This window comes from Desmodus rotundus, chromosome 3, assembly GCF_022682495.2.
Source record: "Desmodus rotundus isolate HL8 chromosome 3, HLdesRot8A.1, whole genome shotgun sequence".
Classification (NCBI taxonomy): Eukaryota; Metazoa; Chordata; class Mammalia; order Chiroptera; family Phyllostomidae; genus Desmodus; species Desmodus rotundus.
The window spans coordinates 31,997,172-32,021,578 of NC_071389.1; the positions used below are offsets into that span (position 1 = coordinate 31,997,172).

A 24,407-nucleotide genomic window follows, 5' to 3' on the forward strand; every position below is an offset into this window, starting at 1 on the left:
ACCTGCAACCCAGGCATGTGCCCTGGCCAGGAATCAAACCGGCAACCTTCTGCTTTGCAGGGTGACGCCCAACCAGCTGAGCCGTGCTGGTCAGGGCAGATCATTTCCGGTGGAGCATTTCCATTTCTACATTTTGCTGTTCACGTATCTGCCGATTTTTTCCCAATATTCTTTTTCTTACATGTCCTACAAATTAGAGGTTAAAATAGAGGTTTAGTCAGATTCGAGGTTATTCTTTTTTTTCTTTCTGTGATATTAGTTGTCATTGGTGTTCAGTGACTAGATTATTAATGTATTGTTACATTATTTAAATAATTATATTGGCAACTATTACAACACTGTGCATTTTTAATTAATATTTTATTGATTAAATTGTTTTACTTATTCTATATATTAGTTATTCATCTAATTTTTAATATATTCTCATTTCCATTTGAATTTTCATAGTTCATGGTAATGGTGAATTCTTTATGGCCTTAACTATTATTTGCTCTTCTAAGAAAGTATTGAGAACAGGTAAAATTGTGGGCGAAAACCACACTTACCCACTAGAATCTCATATATATTGTTTTTGTTTCTTCTAACATCTAGTGATACACATAGATATTCACTGTTCATTTAATACTATGTTCATTTAAGAAAGTTATACCAAGAAAACGATGAAAATTACTCATAGTTTTGTGAATTTAAATTCACTGACAGTATTTTTAGGGGAAAATTGTATATCTGAAGATTTGTTGGCCCTCATACGTATCAAAATTTTGGCATAAAAAATCAAGAATTTTTAGCTTCCTACCTATTACTTGGGATTCCTGGCTGAACAAAAGTGGAGAAATGGTGAAATTCATTCAAGGAGGCAGAGTGAACAGAGTTAACGTCAAAATTGAATCAAGTCTTTGCGATTTTAGGTGAATAGAATAACACGAGTCCTGGATACTTTCATCTATGTGTACAGCAATGTCACAACATGAACTTGGGGAGACCCGCACCGCACTTTTTAGGGTGCCAGAGGTCCAGATGTCAACCTAAGAACTGACCTGCATGCCGCAGGAGGACAGTGGCAAATCTGAGAGAAGAGCTGTGGTTCTGTGTGTTGGTAGCTGAAGTACAGAGCAGAAGAAGTCTGAAGTCAGGACAGAAGAAGAGTCACTCTTTGTGCACTTGAGACGAGACACCTTAACCTTAGTATATAAATGTATAACTTGACAAAACAGATTTGGGGACTTGTGTTGTTTCCCCTCTGAAAAGAGGATGAACCTTGGGCTAATAAGCAGGCAGAAAGTGGGGCCTTACAAGAAATAGAACATAAATATGTAATGGAAAAATGATAGGTTAGAGCCATGACTAACCCTGACCACTTACCTTTTATTGTCAGGTACAAATAAAAGATAAGTGCACCATAAAATATCATCAGCCCGAGTGTCATTATTGTAATATCCCATATCCAGTCATTGTATAAGGAAAACAAAGGATCTGAAAGAGAGACTGAGAAAGGTATAAAAATTAGAAAATTAGTTAAAATGAGAACTAGGAGAAGAGAATACTCTGGAACCAATATTTAATATAACTCATTTGATCTGATAACTTATTCTTTTTGTTGTTGTTGTTCAAGTACAGTTGTCTCCATTTTCTCCCCACCACTCCCCTCCACCCCAGCCATCCCCACCTCCCACTCCTGATCCCACCCCCCTTGGTTTTGTCCATGTGTCCTTTGTAGATGCTCCTGAAAACCCTTTCTCCTTTCCCCCCTATTATCTTCTTCCCCCTCCCCTCTGGTCACTGTCAGTTTGTTCTTAATTTCAATGTCTCTGGTTATGTTTTGCTTGCTTGTTTGTTTTGTTGATTAGATTCCACTTATTGGTGAGATCATATGGTATTATTCTTTAGCAGTTATCATTTGAGTACTAAAAATATACTAATTCAACTATCACAACTATATAAAATAGACCCTTTAATATTCTTTTGTTATCTTATTAATTTTGAGTTAATGTTATAACAAGATGACATGTGGATGAGTAGAGTGGACCTTGACTTTGGGAGAGCTGTGAATGTTTGGGGAGGAAACAGACTGTCATGGGCAGCGTGGACATCCCCCAAAGAGACCGATTCTCCAATTCTTGGACCTGGAAATATGTTGCATTGCATGAAAAAAGAGACTTTGCAGATAAAATTAAGGTTACGAAGCTTAAAATAAGGACATTATCAGGAATATTTAGGTGAGGAAAATTAATCATGTGAGCCCAGAAAAGCAGAGACTCTCTCTGGCTGCAGTCAGAGTTATGTGGCAGAAGAAGTAAGAGATTTCAGATGCTGACAGGGACTTGACCTGTTGTTGCTGGCAGAGCATGATGAAAAGCAGCGACGCGAAGCAGGCAGTCTCTTGGCCCCCTGCTGACGATCAGCAAGGAAATGGGAGGAAATTCCCCACAACTGCAAGGAATTGATATTGTCCAACAAACTAAATCAGTTTGGAGGCAGATGAGTGAGGCTTTGAGTATAATCTATCCTGGTATAAAATTCCTTTTCATCACGAACTGCGAAACTAAAAAAAATTACCTGCCTTCAGATATCATGGTGCAATAAGCATAGGAAAACAGTCGTAGACACTCCCATTGAAAGGCAGAGAAAATGAGAAGAAAAAAGTAGTTACTACTCTCAAGCAATTTCAAAATTCGGGCAAATTTCCCATTAGGTCTCAAGTCCTGAGGATAATCCTTTGTGAGTCATGGACTGAAGGTTGAATAACAGACTCCAAAGATATTCCACATCTAACGTGTGGTACCATATGTGGTAAAAGAGTATTTGCAGGTGTGATTACGTTAAGGATCTTAGATGGGGAGATGATTCTGAATATTCTGGCTGGGCCCAGTGCAATCACTAGTACCCTTGTAAGAGGGAGGCAGTTTATTTTATGTGCAGACGAGAAGAGGATGTAAAGACAGAACAGAGAGAGATTTAAAGATGTTATACAATAGGCTTTGAAAATGGAAGCATGGGTCATGAACCAAGAAATGCAAGGATGAAGCTCTAGAAGCTGTAAAAGGCAAAGAAACGGATTTTTGGTAGACCATCTGGATGATTCAGAGTCTGTGAAACATTGGATTTAGCTGAATGATACCTTTCTTGCTCTGAAATGCTAAGCGTGTGGTAGTTTGTCGTCACAGTGGCCATAGGAAAGTAATGTTTTTGCAGCTTAGTAGTTTTATTGTCTTGTTTCCTGTCAGAAAATTTTGGAAGTTCAAGTCTTTCATTTTGTCGTTCTGTCCCTTATAGTACAAGTTGGCAGTGTTTCTGCTGATGGAACATTCTCAAGGGCCTTAAAGTTTGCCTGTGTATGTCCCAGGGACAGATGCCCGTAGATGAGAGATTCCTCCACAGATCTTTCCTGGAAAATGTCACCTTTATTCCCTGTTTCTGCTCATATTGGTGAGGGTATCCATGTTTTGACATCCAAAATATGTAAAGAACTTAGAAAACTCAGAATAAAAAACTCCACCAAATAATCCAATTTAAAAAAATTGGACAGAAGACCCGAATAGACATTTCTCCAAAGAACACAGAGAAGGTGAAGAACAAACATATGAAAAGATGCTCAAAATCACTAATCATCAGGGAAATGCAAGGAAAAACCACAATAAGATGTCATCTCACACTTGTACAGATGGCTGTCATCAAAAAGACAAGAACCAAGTGTTGGCAAGAACGTGGATAATAGGGCAAGAAACCCTTGTGCGTTATTTGCGGGGCAGTAAACTGCCACAGCTACCATGGAAACCAGTATCGAGGTTCCACAAAAAATTAAAAATAGGGCTACCATACAATTCAGCAATTTCAGCTCTGGGAATTTATTTGAAAAAAACAAAAACACTAATTTGAAAAGATAATACGCAGCCCTATGTTCATTACAGCATTATTTCCAATAGCCAGGATATGCAAGCAACCTAAGGGCCCATCAATAGATGAGTGGGTAAAGAAGATGTGAGGTGTGTGTGTGTGTGTGTTTATAAATATCTATATTTAGGTGCCTGGTTTGTTTTATATATATATACAATTATATAAATAATGTAATATTACTCAGCCAGAAAAACTAATGAAATCTTGCTATCTGAGACAACATGGATGGACCCACGTTATATTATGTTACGTGATATAAGTCAGAGAAAGACAAATATTGTATTTCACTTACATGTGGAATCTAAATAATTAAACTAATGAACAAACACAACAAAACAAACAGGCTCATAGACACACAGTGCAAACTTATAGTTGCCAGAGGGTTGAGAGATGGGGGAGATGGGCAAAAAGGGGAAGGAGGTTCAGAGGTGCAAACTCCTAACATAAAAAGTCACAGGGATGTAACATACGACATTGGGGATACAGTCAATAATATCTAATTAATAACTTTGGGGATAGATGGTTACTAGACTACTCGTGGTGATCACTTCACAAGGTATATAAATACCAAGTCACTGTTTTGTATACCTAAAACTAATATAATATTATATGTCTACTATATTTAAAAAGAACTTTATATTTCAGAATGAAAAAAAAGGATAGAGTTCCTATGGATTTTATTCCTAGGGATAAAATGACAACATAGAGTTGTACACTGTAAAGCATGAAACATTGTTGAAAGTAATTATATAAGATCTAAATAGATGAAATGATATCCACATCCTTTTTACTCAATATTTATAACAGAGTTATTAACAGTAGCCAAAATTGAAAACAACTCAAGGTACATTAATTGAAGAATGGCTAAATAAAATGTTCTGTATTCATATAATGGATTATTATTCAGCAATAAAAAAGAATGAAGAACTGATACATACTAAAACATGAATAAACTTAAAATAATATGCTAAGTGAAAGAAGTCAGTCAAAAGAGTAAATATTGTCTAATTCCATTTATATGAAATGCTTAGAAAAAGCAAATTAAAACCGAGATGAGAGACCACTACAAACACTGATCTAAAGTTAGACTACAGGAACCAAATATTGAAAACATGAGGGAATAAGTGTTCTCTTACCTGTTGCTGGTGATGTATAAAGTGATACAGACACTTGAGCTGTTTGTTATAAAATTAAACATACACATAACACGTGATCCAGGTCAATTTCTAGATATTTACTTTGAAAAATGCCGATCCCAGCTATGTGGTCATGAAACACGAAAACCCCTTTACGATCAGAAATAACTTAATTTGCCCCAGACATCTCTTGCAGTGGTTGGGTTGGCATGTGTCCTGCTTGCTGCCTTTGGGAGCGAGAACTGAGACTTCGCTGGAACTAAGACGTCCAGCGGAAATGCAACTTGTGTTTCCTGTGTTTTCCCCCCATTTTACCCAGGCACTTGATTTGTTTACACTAACACTAATTTTCCTTTCGTACTGAAAAATTGGTCTTTTTATCCATCGGTTTGGTAAGTTTGAAGGCAGGGTTTGGCAAATTTCAGTGGAAAGAGTTGAAAAAAAGAAGGCCCATGTATGTTGCTGTTCAAGGCCTACTGAGCATGAGGAAAAGGGTGGGAACCGAGGCGCAGAGAGAGCCCTGCTCGTGACCTCCCTCACTCTCTGAACTTCCCCTTTCATTTGAAAGCAATGCCTCGTAAAGACTTGAGTTTATTTCTGGGCTCTCTGTTCTGTTCCATTGGTCTATGTCCCTGTTTTTATGCCAGTACCAGGCTGTTTTGATTAATATTTGACAAAGGAGGCAGGAGCATAAAATGGAGCAAAAACAGCCTCTTCAACAGATGGTGTTGGGAGATCTGGCCAGCTACGTGCAAAAAAAATGAAACTCGATCACCAACTTACGCCATACATGAAAATAAACTCAAGATGGATAAAAGACTTAAATATAAGTCGTAACACCATAAAAGTCCTCGAGGAAAACATTGGCAGGAAAATCTCAGACATTCCGTGCAGCAACATCCTCACAGACATGTCCCCTAAAGCAAGGGACATAAAGGAAAGAATAAACAAATGGGACCTCATCAAAATAAAAAGCTTCTGCAAGGCTAAAGAAAATAGCACCAAATTACAAAGAGAACCAACAGTATGGGAAAACATATTTGCCAATGATACCTCAGACAAGGGCCTGATCTCCAAAATATATAAAGAACTCACACAACTGCACTCCAGGAAGACAAACAACCCAATTAAAAAATGGGCAAAGGACTTGAACAGACACTTCTCCAAGGAAGACATACAGAGGGCCCAGAGACATATGAAAAGATGCTCAGCATCACTAGCCATCAGAGAGATGCAAATTAAAACCACAATGAGGTACCATCTCACACCAGTCAGAGTGGCCAGCATAAACAAATCCACAAACAAATGTTGGAGAGGATGCGGAGAAAAGGGAACCCTAGTGCGCTGTTGGTGGGAATGCAGACTGGTGAGGCCACTGTGGAAAACAGTATGGAATTTCCTCAGAAAACTAAAAATGGAACTGCCCTTTGACCCAGCAATTCTGCTGCTGGGATTATACCCTAAGAACCCTGAAACACCAATCCAAAAGAACCTGTGCACCCCAATGTTCATAGCAGCACAATTTACAATAGCCAAGTACTGGAAGCAACCTAAGTGCCCATCAGCAAACGAGTGGATCCAAAAACTATGGTATATTTACACAATGGAATTCTACGCAGCAGAGAGAAAGAAGGAGCTTATACCCTTTGCAACAGCATGGATGAAACTGGAGAGCATTATGCTAAATGAAATAAGCCAGGCAGTGAGGGACAAATACCATATGATCTCACCTTTAACTGGAACATAATCAACAAAGGAAAAGAGCAAGCAAAATACAACCAGAGACATTGAGGGGGGGAACAGTCTAGCAGTGGCCAGGGGGGAGTGGGGTGGGGACAGTGGGAAGAGGGAATTGCAGGAGCTATTATAAAGGACACATGGACAAAATCGGGGGGATGGTGGGGGTGGGGGAGGGAGGTGGGTTCAGCTGGGGTGGGGGGAGGTAAGGGGAGAAAAGGCATACAACTGTAATTGAATAACAATAAAAAATAAATTAAAAAAAAAAGAAAGCAATGCCTCAGGTAAAACAGAAGGTATTTTTCCCCTTGTTTGATGCTAAGTAACCTATATATCCATTTCCTTAGAATCCTCTAGACAATTAAGAATTGTAACAATTAAATACAATCTGATTTTAAGCAATTGTTATTTTAAATATTTTATATCTCTTAGAAAATAAAATTTTCACAAAAATGTTTTTGTTGTTAATAAATTAGAAATATAAACACATATTAGCTTAAAAAAAGAATTGCCAAGTGTCAAAATCACATTTTTTAATATTATTACATTAATGTACCAACTTTACCTCTAAGTGATAGCCTCATTTCATAGACAATAATAGGTCCAAGGAAGGATTTTCTTATATCATAATCCTTCTGAAATTGCATGCAGACTGAAGAGGTATGTGTGAACATCACTCTCAGGCGGAAAAACATTTATGTCTGGCATCATGTATTCTATATAGGCGCTCTGCCCCAAGTAGACAAGAAACGGCGACCAGAGTCGTGAATGGACACCGTCAGTGGCCCCAGTGAAGTGAATGAGTGGGTGCACCCAACCATATTTTCTGGAGCTAGAATGGTTTTCCCTCCTTGCAGCAGGAGGCGCTCTGTCCTTAAGCACAGTTGAGAACGAGGGCAGCAGTTATAGAACCTTCAGTCCTTGACACCCACAACAATCCAGTGTTGGAATTTGGTCCTCTATAATGTCACCCAAACCACTGTTCTTCTTGGGGATGATGAAAGAGTCACACAGCTTTGGATAACCAACTCAGATTTCCAGGAAAAGAGAGGATCCCCACTACTGACCCCATTTACCTCTCTTCCGGAATAGCAGATATATAGTGGGCATTATACAAGAGCATCCAAAACATAGTAACTGAGCAAAACTTGTGTTCAACAAATGAATGAGGTTGCACCGGAGCACTAGAACAGAGAGAGTTAGAATTAATAAATGAGGACTGCAGGCATCGGGGGGTATCACTGACCTAAGGAGCACTATCGGAAAAAGCATAGTCATTGCCCGACGTGCACTCGACCTAGATAAGGCTCAGGATGTGCACTTAGTTTGTGGGTGGTGGCAGGGCCCAGGAGGACTGGATTTGTAGCTCTAATAGGGCTAAGAGGAGTTTCCCTGCCTAGTTCTCAGCACCTAACCTAGCACAAGACTAATCTGTCTGGGGGCCTGGGACGAGGCCCTAGGAGACTTCCTCAGATGTGTGGGGCTCCCGAGAGTTGTGAGACTGACCAGATGTCGCTGTGGTGACACTGAGTTGGCTCTAAGAAAAAAACTGTGTGGTGTCCACAGACTCTGAACGTACTTACACCCTTCAGCTTCAATCCCGCTGTCAAGGGGCTGATTTCTACAAGCTAAATAAAGATGATTAAAATGTTTTTCCATATATTACTAAAATATGTATCCATTTATTCTTTGGTTTATATCACCTTCCAGAGGAAAGTATGGTACAATCAGGTACTTTCTAAAGAAACTCAATTGTAGTAAAGTTATGATCTTGGTTCATTAAAAGACTTTCATGGGGAAGTGGGAGTAAGCTAATTGGAAGATACCATGTATCAGTCAGTAGATTAGAGTTTCAAAATGAAGAAAATTCCCACAACAACTATGCAACAGGCCGCCACCCCAGTCAATAACCTCTTCAGCCACTAGGCTGTGCAGGCAGAAACCTGAAACTAAACCCTGGAGAGAAGCACACTGATCGGAGCCTGAGAGCTGGAGCCAAACACATCTGCGTTTCCACCTCGGCTCTGCCACTTTTGAGCTATGTGAGCCATGACATCTCATCTATAAAATGCTGACAATAATAGCACTGCCTTTTACGGTTAATTTAGATAAATTCTGTAAAATGACTATCACAATGCCTAGCAGAAGTAGACACTAAATAAACGTGGTACCGGGTTTTAAGGATCTGGTAGAAAAATGAGCACAATGGATTATATTTCTCCTTTGACTCATCTCCATTAAATGGTCTACTCAGTCTCCAAATGCACATCCTTTCTCTCGCAGTTTACTCACCTGTATATGAGCTATTTTGCTTGGTCACATTTTGGGGGAAAAAGTTGTTTTTAATGTTCTTGTAGCTAGCTGATGGGCCACAATATCCACTGCAGTATTTAGTGATATATTCATAAAGAAAAGTGATACCATCATTTAGTTTAGCCATAAAACCCAAAGAAACAGTCTGGCTAGAAAGGACTTCTTAGTTTGGAGACCTATTTCTTTTCCATGTTAGTTTTGTTCAAGTCCTTGAATGCAGGTAGTATCTTAAAAATTAATGGCAATCCGTGCAGGCAAAAAGACTACGATCGAATGAAGAGCATCCTAGAGAAAACTCAGGATTTGGCCATCACTAAGTTATTTTGACTGAAGCAGAGGTTGGGTCTACTTCATTTCGATTGAATACACTCTTGTCTAAGAGAGAAAACACTCCTTTGGGGGCACAGAAGTAACTGAGGGCCTGAGCAGCTCAGGAGACATACTGACCTCAGTCCTCAAACAATCCTTGTCTGGAGAAGCTCATAACTGACAGGTGTGACGTGTAACACATTTAAAGTGAGAAACAAGTCCTAAGTCATTCTATGTAAGGCTTGGCACGTACTGACAAATGTCAGACAGCTTTGCTTAAGCACCCCGTGAAATGTGACTTGGGCATCACACTAAAAGAGGTGCCCTGAGTGATTACACCCTTGTTGCAGCAGTTACCTGTTATTTTGAAACATTGACAGAGTAGGGGCACGCCAATCAAAAGTAGAATCACACAGAAAATTGAAATTAAAACTATCAGCAAGATGTGCACTGGATGAAACAGGGTGTCTGAAAGAAAGAGCAGAACAATCAGAAGTTCAATAAACCCATGACATGCACCACTATTGAATTAGGGATTTTACTGCTGATAAGGAGCATTCCCTTTCAGATCCCGCATTTTCTTTAATTATTATTACTTTTGTATTTGAGTCAGGGCTAAAGATCAGTGGAAGTATTTTACTGGCAAGTACAGAGCCTGGGGTTAAGTGTATTGGGGATAGAATTTAAACTGAGGCCATAATGGAATGAAGTCTCTTCTAATATTCCAGGGCAAAGGCTTCCTGATTATAAAGGAAACAATCGAGCAGAACCCTGGATGCCATGACTCATGCTGGAAGTTGAGAAGGTCCATGGCCCTAAGACAGCCTCCGAATTGCCTCTAGGAGCTCTTAAGGTATAACAATAATGAAGACAAATAGATCTTTCTTTTCTTTTATGGTTTGCATTCTTAAGTTCTCTCTAATACAGTATTTTCCTCCAAAAGTGTTTGTCTTAGTTGCAGCACTTAACTCCTAACCTGTGTGAAATTTATTTTTGTATAGAGTTACATGCAGGAGTCTTTTTCTTCCTGAGGTATCGTTAATTATTGCGACATTACATAAGAACTGTTCCATCTTGTTAATAATGCGTTACCATTCATACGTTACAATTTGGTGTGCACCGTTTCCTTAGGACCTGGGTCTCATTCTCCCCTCCTTAACTTTCATTATTGGTGCAATGGCCTTTTCCTGGGACAGTAAACAATAGTCCGTGGTCATAAATTACCACAAATTAGTTAACTGTTCTTTGTTCAAAATCACTTTCTTCATTTAAAGACATTTCAGACAGAAATCCTTTGGAGATCTTTTTTTTTAAAAAAAGTTGGATAAAGTAATATTGAAGTTAGTATAGAAGAATGAATATCTGTAAGTGGTAGAGAAAAGGTTAAGTAAATGAGGTAGAATTTATTTTATCAGAGTATAAAACTGAATATAGTACATGGGGATGTAAACCACAGCATAGGAAAATAATATTATAATAACTGTTATGGTGCAAGGTTGATACTGGATTTATCAGGGTGACCACTTGGTAAGATATACAAATGTGCAATCACTATGTTTTTCACCTGAAACTAATATATTGTATGTGAATTATAATTAAAAAACAAAACCATATATTTATAATTTTTAATTCTAAAATTAAAATTATGAATTAATACTTTATGACACTTAATATAAAATAGATATAATTTTTAAACTGACTATAATGAAGTGATTATATTGATTCTGGGTTGTGTTTGTCTTTATGGACATAAATATTCCCATTCAAAACACAGTATTCCTCTGAAAATATGTGTGTTTTTCTGAGGTCTTTCAGGCAGAATATGTATTGTTTTCAAGTAGGTTCTGTATCTGGCTTGTGACTCTATGCATTTTATGGCTAATGTTAAACATATGCTATTTTTTCCAAGATTTCCACTGGTGTTTTTGCCTTTTATTATTATTTTTGTTCTAGTGCATAATTAAGAGAATATCTTATGTATTTGTCTTTTGGTTGCATATTTGCCTGTACCATATATTTGGTACTTTTTAATGATAGCAATAACATTTTTGGATAGCTTGTCAGGAAAAGCAAAGTTTACTATGCAATGTTTGTGTAGATTTCATGTTTACATTAAATTTTAACCGGTTTAACACTTGTGAATTGCATAGAGGTGTGAGAGCTTTATTTAGTACCTAGAATGTAAAAAATGATAACAATATTGCTCACACGGCTCAGGAAAGTCTTTTTCTTCAAAATTTATTAATTATTATATAATTTGACTTGGGTTATTCATTTAATTGCATCAGATAAGGCTCTTTTTTCAAATATTATGCTTATTTTAAATCCTATTCCAATTTGAATTCTATCTGAAACTAATATTTGAATTTATCCATCATATACAATTCTTATTAATTTACATAGGAAACAAGTATCTTTAGTGAAACAGTAAGAAGCATTAGGAAGATTAAAAAGAGGTTAAAATGGAAATTATTTTTCTCATTGATAAAAGGATGAGTTCAAAACAAATACTTCTAAATATTGCTCTTTGCCTTCACTGTTTGTTTTTTCCATCTTTCTTTATTCCTTCTCAGATACTTTGCAAGTTTCTCTTATTCGCTTCTCCCAAAGGTCATCTAAAAAGTATGCTCCAAAATTCAGCTCTAGGGTTCTGCATTTTTGTTGTTTCTGTTCTCATTCCTTTTGTGATTGAAGACATTCACATCATGCCTCAAGCCTCGTCTCTTCCACAGAATTTTAATGCATATCTACTTCCTAGTTAACATTTTCATTTCATGTCTTGTCGGCATGGTCTTGTCTCCAAGATACGCTCCTGTCACAAACTTCCCCACCTTGGTAGGTGAAAACGTGTCTTTCGTCACTCCAGCCCTGAACTTTAGAATTGTGTTTTATCCCATTCATTCTCTCATCATACATTCGAGCATCACTACGTCCCATCAGCACTGCATGTAAACTATTCATAGAATCTTACTGTTCCTACCTTTTCTGCCATACCTATTTCCCAGATCTGTGTTTTGGACTCCTATCTAGTCAGGGTAACGCTTTGTTTTTTCAGTCCATAATCCTCCAAGAAGATTAGAAAGGATATGTAAGATGAAAGGCTGTGCCTTCTGACTAGAAGGAGACTCCCTGAAATGACACTGAGGACCCACCACTCTCTTCCTGTATCAGCCCAGACTTCTCTGCATAGGTGTTAGCTAAGGGTACCTTTGTCACACATAAGACATAGCCTTTTCCTCTCTGGCCTTTGATGTCCAGCCACCATGCTTCTGAAGGTGAGGTATCGACCAGTAATCAGAAACCCGTGTTTTAGTTCTACATTTTCCTTACTGTTGATTTGACTGGCTTCTCTCAGCATCTATTTACCTATAAATGGCCATTGTAATCTTTCTTACTGAATTGTCAGGAAGTTTTAAAGATAGTGTTAGTACAGAATATTAAATAATAGTAAGCAAAGATTTTTGCTTCTACCAATACATTTGTGTTACAACACGTCACAAAAACTCATGAAGTATGACTACACTTCTTTCTAAGATGAGAAAACTATACTTAGGAAGGTAAATGACATCCTTTAAGTCACTGAGCTAAATACTTGTTCAGCTGGCACATGAATACCGTGAATGAAAATGGGGCTCTGTAATAAATCAGTGACCAAAAGTAACCTCACAGGGTGATTTGATCATAAAGTCCTAGCTGGGCAGGTTATGGTGGGTGATCATACCTTAGGCCTATAACTTCTTTAGCAAAAGATGTATTTTCACCTTAATCAAGCCAGATCCATTGTTCTTGCACATCTAGATTAACAGACCTTTGAAATGCCAGAGTAATCTTGTTCAGACTCCTGGGAGGCATAACCACTCTCAGCGGATCACATAATCTTGTTAAGTATCACGTAACCTAATCATAGAGATTGCTCCCAGTGGCTTTCTCCCATCTCCATGTAATTTTCCTCATGTTTCTTCCTTAATTCCAAATGTACAAAAAGAACTGCAAAGCTGTCATTCTTGTGAGCATTTGAAATCTTGCTTCTGGGCGTGCCATCAATTTGACTCAAATAAACTCATAAAAATTCTCTATAGGTTTGGACATTCTTGCACTGACCATATTGTGAGGGTCTAATGAGATAATGAGCTTCCCTTTAAAGCTGTAATGTGTATTCCAGTTATGGGTTGTCCTTACCCTTCTCATTTTTTCCTCTAACGCCCTCCTCTCAGCACCTGACAATACCTCTGTGCCAAAACCCATAACAATTTTAAAGCGTCACATTCAAATACTGCTTGATAATGTACAAAGTTTTTAACATTAATTATCTCATGTATTTCCTCTATATGTTGCTTTATTGACAACCAAACCCTACCAAACACTCACCAGCTAAGAAGATATTTATTTGCTTCTCTTCACCTGACAGAGGGTTGCGAATGTAGCAAATCACATTGCCCTGTGATTTGTTTCTGAGCAAAACAACCATCTTCATGTAGAATAATCCAGCTTCATCCTGTGAATAGGATTTTGATAAATGTGGAACTACCTCTCCCTGGTTGTCTCTCCACTCCATCTGGGGCTGTGGGAACCAGCCTCCTGAGTTACACTCCACCATAAGTCCATCAGTGCTAGGAGCCTGAATATAGATCTGTGTCTCCAAGCCTAATGCTGGGTAAATGAGACAGAAATCAAGATGGTTATTGTATTGAGGTTGAGTCACAGATAGAGAGCAGGCTGACAGCCGTGGGGGTGGGGGTGGGGGTGGAGGGATCAAGCTTAAAAGACCAAGGGCTTATGGGCATGGACAACAGTGTGGTGATTCTGGGGGTGGACAGGGTTGGGTGGAGGTGGAAGAAGGTATAAGAGGGAAAAGTACAATAAAAATAAACTATTATTAAAAAAAGAAAATTGAAAGTAAAAGTCTCATTAATCTTGTATTCTGCAATATAAGATGGGGTAATATTCAAATCCACATCCAAGCTACAAATTAGACTATACTTGGTCACCCAGCTCTGTTTATTTACTGCATAGTATATTTTTGCAGTAGATATGGGGGGTTTTCTCACTATTTATAACACTTGAAGTATTGTGTAAAATGTAAAAGAGGCAAGAAATAAAAAGACAAAACACATATTTTCTACATATTTCAGCTCATGGGTCTGCAAGACCATTGGTATGCAATGTTCCACCGTAAACCTACCCACGACACTCAGGTTCAGGCCAGCCACACCCCTGAACTCGCCGTCCTTGAATGAACACTGGTATGGTCCATTATCAGAAATGCTGATGTTGTGAAGTCGGAGCGTCACTTTGCCATCCCCAATGGCCTCTTTCACAAACTCTACGCGATCCACATATTCTGGGGCAGCGTTCCCATTCACTGCATGGCCATCTCTGTATAGGTGAACAAGCTTGGAACGATTACCCTTGAACCAGGACACCTCCATGTGTTCTGCACTTTGTGGTGGGGACAACTGGCAGCTAAGCTCAGCCTGTCCTCCTACCGTAGCCACCAAGTGACCCGTGGGAGTGATCACTGTCCACTTTTCTGTAGGGAAAGATAAAAAAACTAGGATAAATTTGAGGCCAACAGCATCACTATTACTATATATTCAAGGACATACTGTACTCTTCCCATCTCACCTGGCCATTTTAAATGTCCAGCTCTGAATATATCTCCTCCTGTTTTAATCAACATTTTATTTACTGCAAAGATCAATGTTACTAAGTTATTGTCTTTAAAATATACTCACTTGGGTTCTGGGAAGATGGCAGCATGGAAAGCACCAGGAATATGACTCTCTACTTAGACAATGATTGCACTGGCAGAATCTGCCTGAGGCAACTGTTTTAGAACCCTGGGGTTTATTGGAGGCCTTCAACTTCCAGGGGAAAGGTTGGATGATAAATTGCATTAATTTTGGTCAATTTCAGCTTCTATCACAGTAGCATCTACCCATTGCCCACCCTCAGCCTCATGGCAGGCAGCTGTCCAACTCTCCCTGGAGCAGCTTTCACATAGATTATGGGAGCCAGAGTAGGCAAAAAAACAAAACAAAATAAACAAACAAACACCTGTCCTTCAAATACTGGGGATCTGTGCTGTGATCACTGATTGATGCTTCCAACCACAGAGACTGGAAGACAAAGAGGCAAGTGGCCATTGTGATGTACCTTCTCCCTATTTTTCAAGCCTGTCCTCTCTAACTGAAGTGACACCCAGGGAGTTTAAAGGGTCAGCATCCTTTCACTCACTCCTTCTGATACAGAGAGATCTGATCAGATCACGGGGCAGGATTAGGGAGGGGCTGTAGGAGGAGGTTGCAATGGTAAAAGTCTAGGACTAGATTGACTGAGAAGCTGTATACTTCCAGAGTGTGTGGTATCGTGGGCCAGAAGATTTAAAATAAAAAGAGGGCAGAGCCTGGCTCTCAGGCTCTCTCCCTTTAGGATGCCTGAATGATCGTGCTGTAGCTGCCTGCCTTTCCCAAAGGATAGTATTTTAGCTGGATTTTGGATGGATTTTGGATGGGAAGACAAACTCCAGGCACAGCCTAGGATTAGGCTGGCCTAGCAGAGGGTGGCAGGGTTATTCTAATTTGGGTGCTCTAGAAGGGATGGGCTTTGAGGCAGAAGACTGCCATTCTTCTAAACTTGTGTAGCTTTTGTTATTTTATGTTGTTTGAGTTTTTACAAACTAATTCTATAGAAATAAGGTAATTGGAAACTAACAGGAGGAATGGTAGGGGAACTCAGCAGTTAAAAGAATTTAGCCTTTATTCAAAGTCTTAAGTGATTAAAGCTGTAACTAAAGAGTTAAAGGTTTTACCCTCAAAAGCTGTTATTCCAAAATTGTGTAGCTTGTGAATAAAGACCCCTTTCCTTTATCACCAAGCTTTTGCCTCTGGAATTTTGCCTAGAGGGTGGCAGCCAGCAGCAGGTCCCCACTTGCTGTTTGGTAACAATTCATTTTTCTCTTTTCCCATTTTGGGAACCAGACATTAAAGATTAGAATATTCAAAAGCAAATGCATATATGGGGGAAATTAGAAAGTGACCACACATGTCCAAAAAAAGGGACAAGCTTATAAAAGCTTGAGGAGACCTAAAGTTTACACCTCATAGTGATCCTTGGCACACAGACAGCCTACACCAGTAAAATAAAACAAAACAAAAACAATAAACCGAATAATAACAAAAAGCCAACAAATCCTGGAAAAAGAGGGGAATGAAGTTTTGAGTTAACACATTAAATTCTAATGTCCAGTTTCCATTTAAAAAAATTCACAAAATATACAAAGAAACAAGAAAATATGGCACACTCCAAGGACAAAAGTATCAAACAGAAACTGTTCTGAAAAAAGACCTGATGGCAGATCTACAATTAAAGACTTTAAAAGAAGTATCTTAAGAGGCTCAAAAAAAAAAAAAAAAAAAGGAAGAGGTGAGAAAGTCAAGAAAAAACTGTATGAACAAAATGGAAATATAAATAATGACCTAAAAACCTTAAAAGAAAACAAAAAGGAATTCTGGAGCTAAAAAACACAACTGAAATGAAAAATTCACTGGTGGGATTCAAAGGCAGATTTAAACAGAAAGAAAAGAATCAGTGTACTCGAAAGCAGAACAATGGAAATTATTAAGTCTGGGGAACAGAAAGAAAAAAGATTGAAAAGAATGAACAGAGCTTAAGGGATTTGTGGAACATCATTGACTAGACCAATATATTTATTGTGGGAGTCCCAAAAGGAGAATAGTGAGAGAAAGAGACAGAGAGAACATTTGGTATAATAATAGCTGAAAACTCCCCAAATGTAATAAAAGACATGACTCTAAACATCCATGGAGTTCAACAATATCTAACTAAGAAGAACTCAAAGAGAATCACAAGTAGACAGTTTCAAATCAGACTTTCAAAAGACAAAGACAGAATCTTGAGAGCAGCAAAGAAGAAGCAACTCATCACATATGAGGGAGTATAAGCAGATTTCTCGTCAGACCTTTGGAAACCAGAAGGCAGTGGAAAAATATATACAAAGTACTGAAAGGAAAACAAAACAAAACACTGTTAGCCAAGAATCATATGTCCAGCAAAGTGTCCAGAGGTGAGTAAGAAGTTAAGACATTCCCAAAAATGTGAGGGAGTTTGTAACCACTGGGGCTGCCCTACAACAACAAAAACAATGCTCAGGGGAATTAACAGTGACCTGACACTAAAGAACTGAAGTACCCAACAAAGGTAAATCCATGAGAAATTATATAAGCTATTTTTACCGTAACAATGGTTTCTTTTTTATTGATTCATTTTTTTTGAAAGAGAGAGATATGACTGGGGATTGAACCTACAACCTTGCTGTATGAGAACAATATTCTAACCAACTTAGCTACCTGGCCAGGGTGTAAAAATGATGTCAAGCTCCACTTTTTGTTTTCAATGTCATTTAAGAGACTAATATATTTTTTAAAAAGTTATTAGTCTAAAAGCTAGCATTATTGTAACTTTGCTTTGTAAGTCCACATTTTATATTACATAATATAAGAGACTAATACAATTAAAAGAATTATTATTTTATGTCTACGGACACACAATGTATGAAGATATAATTTTGTATCATCAAGTGAAAGGGATAGGTACAAAGTAGTTAAAGAAAAAGAGTCTTTTATGTTATTAAAGTTAAGCGGTTATATATTCAAATTAGATTGTTGTTATTTTAGGATTTTAAATGTAATCCCCATAATAACCTCCCCAAAATACCTAAAGAATAAATAGAAAAGGAAATAAGGAAGGAATTTAAATGTTTCAATACAAACAATCAACTAAACATAAAAAAAGAAGGTTGCCCTGGGTGGTGTGGCTCAGTGGATTGAGTGCTGGACTGAAAACCAAAAGGTCACCAGTTTGATTCCCAGTCAGGGCACATGCCTGGGTTGTGGGCCAGGTCCCCAGTTGGAGGTGTGCAAGAATCAACCAATAGATGTATCTCTTGCACACTGATGTTTCTCTCCCTCTCTTTCTCCCTCCTTTCCCCTCTCTCTAAAAATAAATAAATAAAATCTTTTTTTAAAAAAAGAAGGTAGTGAAGAAAATGAGAGATAATAAAGCTAAATGGCATAAATAAATAACAAAATGACAAAAGTAAATCATTACTTCCAAAAATACAACATACAACCATGTGCTATCTGCAAAACGTACTTAGATCCACAGACTCAAATGAATCGAAAGTGAAGAGATGGAAAAAGATAATCCATCAAGAGGAAATCATGGCGATGATTGCACAACGTTATGTATTTAATATTAGTGAACTGTGCAATCAAAATCAGTTGATAGCTAATGTAATTTTATGTATATTTTACCACAATGAAAATTTATACTTGATAGAAAGTAAAACCACATATGTCAAAAAAGAATAGCAGCCAAGAAAAAGGGTAAAAAATAGAAAACAGTAACAAATATGTTAGACATTAATCCAATTATATCAATAATCACTTTAAATATCAGTGGTCTCTGTACACCAATTAAAAGACAGAGATTGTCAGAGTGATTAAAAAGAAACAAAACCCAATGATATGTTGTCTGCAAGAAACCCACGTTTAATATACAGTTTCAGCTTTACAAGAGGCAAAGAGTGACAGATACAAAACTGGGACGTTATTCAGACCTAAAAAATAAAATTGGTTCCTGTGCTACAACATGAATGAACCTGGAAGGTAATAAATCAAATTAAATATGCCAGTTACAGGAGGACAAATACTGCATAATTCCACTTATATGAGGTATCTAATATAGTCAAACTCACAGCAGCAGAGAGTAAGAATGATAGTTCTTTGTGACTGAAAGGAGGGAAAAAATGGAGAATTGTTTCTCAATAGGTGTTTTGAAAAACCACACTATACTGTTTTATGGGTAACCTTATAATAACTAAGAATTTTTAGGACTTCCAATCAAGATGAAGGCATAACTAAACATGGCTTGCCACCTCACACAACCATATCAAAATTACAACTACACTAGGACAACCATCACTCAGAACTGTCAGAAATCAAGTTGAATGGAAGTCTGATAACTACAGAATTAAGTAAACCACATCCATTCAGACTGATAGGAGGGGCAGAGATATGGAACTTCTTTTAACATTTCTTGTAAGGTCTGTAAGTGAGCTGGTCCCTACCCTTGCTTCTTTCAAGACTTTTTCTTTCATTTTCTGCAGTTTTAATATGATACACCTTAATGTAATTTTGTTGTCATTGTTGTTTCTTGGTTGGTTGGGTGGGTGGGTTCTAGTATTTACCCTGCTTGGTGTACTCTAAGCTTCCTGGATGTATGGTTTGGTGCCTGACATTAATTTAGGGAAATTCTCTGTCATTGGTTCAAATATTTCTTCTATTCCTTTCACCTTTCCTTCTCTTCTGCTATTCCCATTACATGTATAGCACACTTTTTATATTGTCTCACAGTTATTGGATTTTCTCTTCCTCTTAAAACTTTTTTATCTATTTGTTTTTCAGTTTTGAAAGTTTCCATTGATGTATCTTCAAACTCAAGAGATTCTTTCCTCATTTGCATCTAGTCTCCTATGAGTCCATGAAAGGCATTCTTCATTTCTGTTACAATACTTTTGATCTCTATAATTTTTTAAATTCTTTCTTAGAATTTACATTTCTCTGCTTACATTTCCCATCTGGTCTTGCATGTTGTCTGCTTTTTCCATTAGAGCCTTTAGCATAGTAAATATAATTATTATATTAAATTCCAAATTTGAAAATTCCAAAATGTTACTATATCAAAGTCTGGTTTTGATATTTGCTCTGTCCCTTTAAACTGTATTTTTTGCCTTTTAGTATGCCTTGCAACTTTGTGTTGAATACTGAACATGATAGAATGGGTAAAAGGAACTCTGGTTAAAGGCTTTTAGTGATGGAAACAGTGTAGGGGGAGGATAGTATCCTCAAGTCCAGCGATTAGACCTCAGTCTTTTATTGAGCCCATGTCGTTGGCTGTGAACTTCGTAAGTGCATTTCAGTCTCCTCCTCACCCTTAGCTGGGCTGAGGTTGGATATTCCTCTATCTCCAAGTCAGTCAGACTGATGAAACATGAATAGGTTAGTCTCTGGTAAAGTAGTCTTTGTTGAAGACAGGCCCTGTTAAGAAGGTCATATTTCAAAAAATGGTTACTCTTCACCTCTCTCTGCCTAAATCATAAGGGGATATTTTCTCCAATATTCACTGTGAGATCCTGGTAAAAATCCTGGAGGTAAAATTCACAAAAGTGAGTTCTCCTACTGATATGGGCCTTCTCAGAGTCTGTAACTCAGACGTGTGCACAGTGAGCCCCCAGCAATTCAGTGATCACAGCTTAGATCTTCCCCCCTGCTTCTGGTTCCCACGGAGAGTTCTGCTCTGACAGCTGTGAGTTTCTAACTCTGCCACTTGTCTAACTCGCCCATTTGGGGGACAGCAATTTGTCCTAGGTCCTCACTCCCCTGTTGGACCTAAAAAGGCTTGTTGATTTTTGGGGGGGGGGGTTTCCCAGCTTTTTAACTTGATGTTAGGAGGCAATGATGACTTCCAAGCTCTTTACATGCTGAACTGGGCACTGGACGTCTGCCCTAGGTTCTTTCCATGGCTGTGATCAGTAAGAAAAAAAGAGATGCTCTCACCTGGTGTTGATGTCATCACTTGTAGGAAAAGAAAGCCCACATAATACCCAGAAAAATAAGAGTGTTTAGGCTTCATCATGCCTGGAAAAAAGACAAGGAGAAAGTCATAGACTATGAGATATTAGTAGGAACTGTCAAGATACATGAAATTAAATCAAGGACATTAAAGGGGACAACCTCTCAGTGTTCAACAAAATGACGTGTCTCCCCGAACTGTTCTGATCAGGAAAGGTCTTTTCAGTCCCTTTCTCCCACTAACTCACACTTCACTTTTTATCCCTCACTTTGTAACCTCACCTGCTAAGTGAACATTTTCTCTAGTAGGCGTAACAAGTGGAGCAGAAAAAATATTCTAGTGAATGAACTGGGGGAGGGAAAAGTTTGAGTTCATTTTTTTGAACAATTAAGACAAGACCAAGCTGTGGTGGAACTGAAAAAGCTTGTTAATAATTTTATATATTATTTATTGAAAAGGAAACGCTGCTGAAATATTAATTAGACATCCTGTGTTTTATGTACAACCTACTCTAATTCATAGTCACAAACATGAGTTGATTCACAGGGTCAATAAGTAAAAAAAAAACAAAAAACTTAAAACCAACAACCAAAAAGTGGTTCAGGCAATGTATATCTTAAAGGGAGATAAAGGACTTTATTAAAATCATAGCCAGGTGCTAAAGAAATGAGTCAAGATATGAAGGAAGAAATTCCCATGGTCCTAGACACTAACTGAATCTACCTACTATTGAAAAAAGAGAGAGGTCTATGTGGCCTATATAAAGCCAATGTGAAAAAATTAAAGTTATAGGGCTTTATATTTCAATATTTTACGTATCTGACAAATAAGACAAATGATTATCAGCAACACTGGCCCAACAGACTACTCACATATGTGGAGGTGGGTTGGCACAGCATCCAGAAAAAAGATTAGGATGTAGTAATCTCTAGATGATTTGTAGTTGCTCTGGCATCTCCATCCTTTCCCACTCCTACTCAGAATGAGCAACGCAAACCTTGAATCTGCGAAAGACAAATATTTATTTTTAAAAGCCAACTATAAGAAGTAAAAGGACGTGTCTGTATTACAACTGGTATCCAAGTGTTAATAATAGCTTTATTTGTCAACACCTGGAAATAATCCAAAATTTTATTTATGACGAATGGTCAAACAAGCTGTGCTACATCTATGTGAAATAATAAAAAGGAATGAACTATTTTTATAGATCTGTGAATCTCAAAAGGATTGTGCTGTGTTAAACAAGTCAGACAGAAAAAATGGTCCATACTGGGTGACTTCATGAATATGAAATTCTAGAAATTGCAAATGATCTCTATAAAAGTAGGTCAGTGGTTGCCGAAGGAAGGAAAATGGAGAGAAGGGAACAATTACAAAAGTACTTGAATTTTTCATCACTTTTAGATGTGATGGATATGTTTATTATATTGATTAGTGATAAGTTCACAGGTATATATATATAGATAAAACTTAAATTATTCACCTTAAACATACATAGTTTGTTGCATGTGAATTATACTTCAACAAATCTGCTTTTTGTAATGTCTACTTTTAAACTACATTAATATCTTACTAATAACCTTTTGGGAGGTAGTGATATTTAACAACTGTACAATTTACATCAGGTCTAAAACACTGGCATCGCTGTAAGCTTTCTGTGAGTTCTTTACAAAAGAGACTGGGGCAGGGGCACCATTTCTGGGACTCGGCAGACAGGCCAAGTTTTTAAGTATTAGCAGTCCAATACTAAAATGTGAAAGCAGATCTTCTCCTTTGAAACACCTCACTGCCTGTTAACTTTCTACATTGCAGACATCACTTCTGTGTGATGAACAAACTGGGGAGGCCTTACGGAATTAGAACTGAAAGGACCACTAACACCAGGCTTTAGGAGGCAGGAGATAGCCTCGTCCTTAATCATCATTCACAACTGGATCAAACTTACTTGAGCTCCAGGATCCAGAGAAAATTTCCTTCCGGTTCTTCAGAAAGTTGTCTCCGTGTCTGAAGGTGCTTCAGCTGTGTTCTCCCACCAACAGTCAGTAACAGGTGAGCTACGGTCAAGGTGGGCGCTGCTAACCAGAGCTTCCATCTATTGCCTGCCAGTGGAACACTTTTTCTGGCAGACCTGAAATCAAAATCCCTTCATGGAAAAACACAGGGTGTCTGTTTCACATATGATAAAATTCATTTGCAGCTATACCTTGCGTCATCCAGAAGGACTCCGTGCTATGTTTGCCTGAGACATGTCCCAACAAGACATGCCTTAGTCTAAGATGATATCTGAGCTCCGGAGTCTCTCTATATGTATTTTCCCTGGTTCTTTCCCTGGCGTCGTGCGAATGCTGGGACAAACCTAAGGGGAATTATTAACAGTGATAGGTCCTTTATGTTATCTTTGTAAACACAGCTCAGTTTCACCTCACCCATCCACCCCTGCTGAACACTCTTTTCTACGTCCCACACTGGTGCTGTTTGCCTCCTGAGAACCATATTCCATTCAATTTAGAGAAGAGCACAGAACAAGAACCTGGGAAGTAATATTCCAAGCTTTTTTAAATTAACCAAACAATGGAGTTTTTAAACTAAGAGGAGCCTGGATGAAGTTTAGGTAGCCTGTGCTGGAAATTAGCAGCTCTAAAAAGGGGCCTGGACGGGCCACTAGCACCACAAAGCACAGGTGTAAAATGAGGCTTATTGAGGATAGAATTTACAAGCTGATGAGTAGAAGGCCCTGGGCAGGCCTCTGGACTCTCTGTATTCCATGGAAAGCTCTGCTTAGGCCAGGCATGGCTGGACGGCAGGTTCAGGGCCAGTGTTTTACAGAGAGAAACCCCTTGCCGTTGTAATGCTCTACTTTTAAGGGAAGAAGAGTAAGAAACGTTTATGTGACTCTAAAACAAAAGTGGCTCCAGAATCAAAGAGATGATTAGTCTTACACTGTTTGCTATGCTAACTCAGACCTACTGAGCCATCTCTCTGCTGAACTACCGAAAGGGCAGGGTTGGAAATGAGCCCCCAGGGCCATCTAGATTCCTTCAGTACCTCTGTGACACTTGAAGGTTCAGTACGTATTTCTTCTCATTGTAATTCGCCGCCTGTGGGAATAGTGGGAGGCTGTGTGGAGGTCAGTCCTCTATATTTGTAATCAGAAAAGACAGTTAATCACCCTAAAAATAGGACTGCTGAAAGCTAACCAAATTCTGTCAATTATCCTTCCCTTCCCCAGAATTTAGCAGGATTAATCCATCCTTGGACAGAGGAAAAAGTTGAACAGGTATGCAGAAGTTTCTATTCTTTCTTCATATAAACTTTAGAACTACCCAACAATCTGTAGTTTTAAGCAGACTTGCTGGAATTTTT

General features: G+C 38.2%; 1 protein-coding gene across 1 annotated transcript; it reads right to left on the reverse strand.

Moving 5' to 3' along the window:
- On the reverse strand, positions 1 to 23,182 carry LOC112314648 (selection and upkeep of intraepithelial T-cells protein 7). Its single transcript, XM_024571248.3, has 9 exons — positions 22,990 to 23,182; positions 21,917 to 22,048; positions 21,029 to 21,109; positions 14,572 to 14,919; positions 13,758 to 14,039; positions 9,747 to 9,857; positions 7,844 to 7,951; positions 1,363 to 1,485; positions 1 to 186 (listed from the first exon to the last, which is right to left on the reverse strand). Exons 3-9 carry the CDS (start codon positions 21,105 to 21,107, stop codon positions 101 to 103), a joined length of 1,137 nt encoding a protein of 378 aa, XP_024427016.2. The 5' UTR covers positions 21,108 to 21,109; positions 21,917 to 22,048; positions 22,990 to 23,182; the 3' UTR covers positions 1 to 100.
- Positions 23,183 to 24,407: the final 1,225 nt, after the last annotated feature.

What these genes read in the sequence shown, in the direction of transcription:
- LOC112314648 (XM_024571248.3), bottom strand. Translation starts at nt 21,107, where the DNA reads ATGATGAAGCCTAAACACTCTTATTTTTCTGGGTATTATGTGGGCTTT. An exon ending in AGTGATGACATCAACACCAG is followed by an intron (nt 14,920 to 21,028) that starts GTGAGAGCATCT and finishes CTTTCCCTACAG; the next exon opens with AAAAGTGGACAGTGATCACT. An exon ending in TCAATGTTTCAAAATAACAG is followed by an intron (nt 7,952 to 9,746) that starts GTAACTGCTGCA and finishes TCTCTGTTCTAG; the next exon opens with TGCTCCGGTGCAACCTCATT.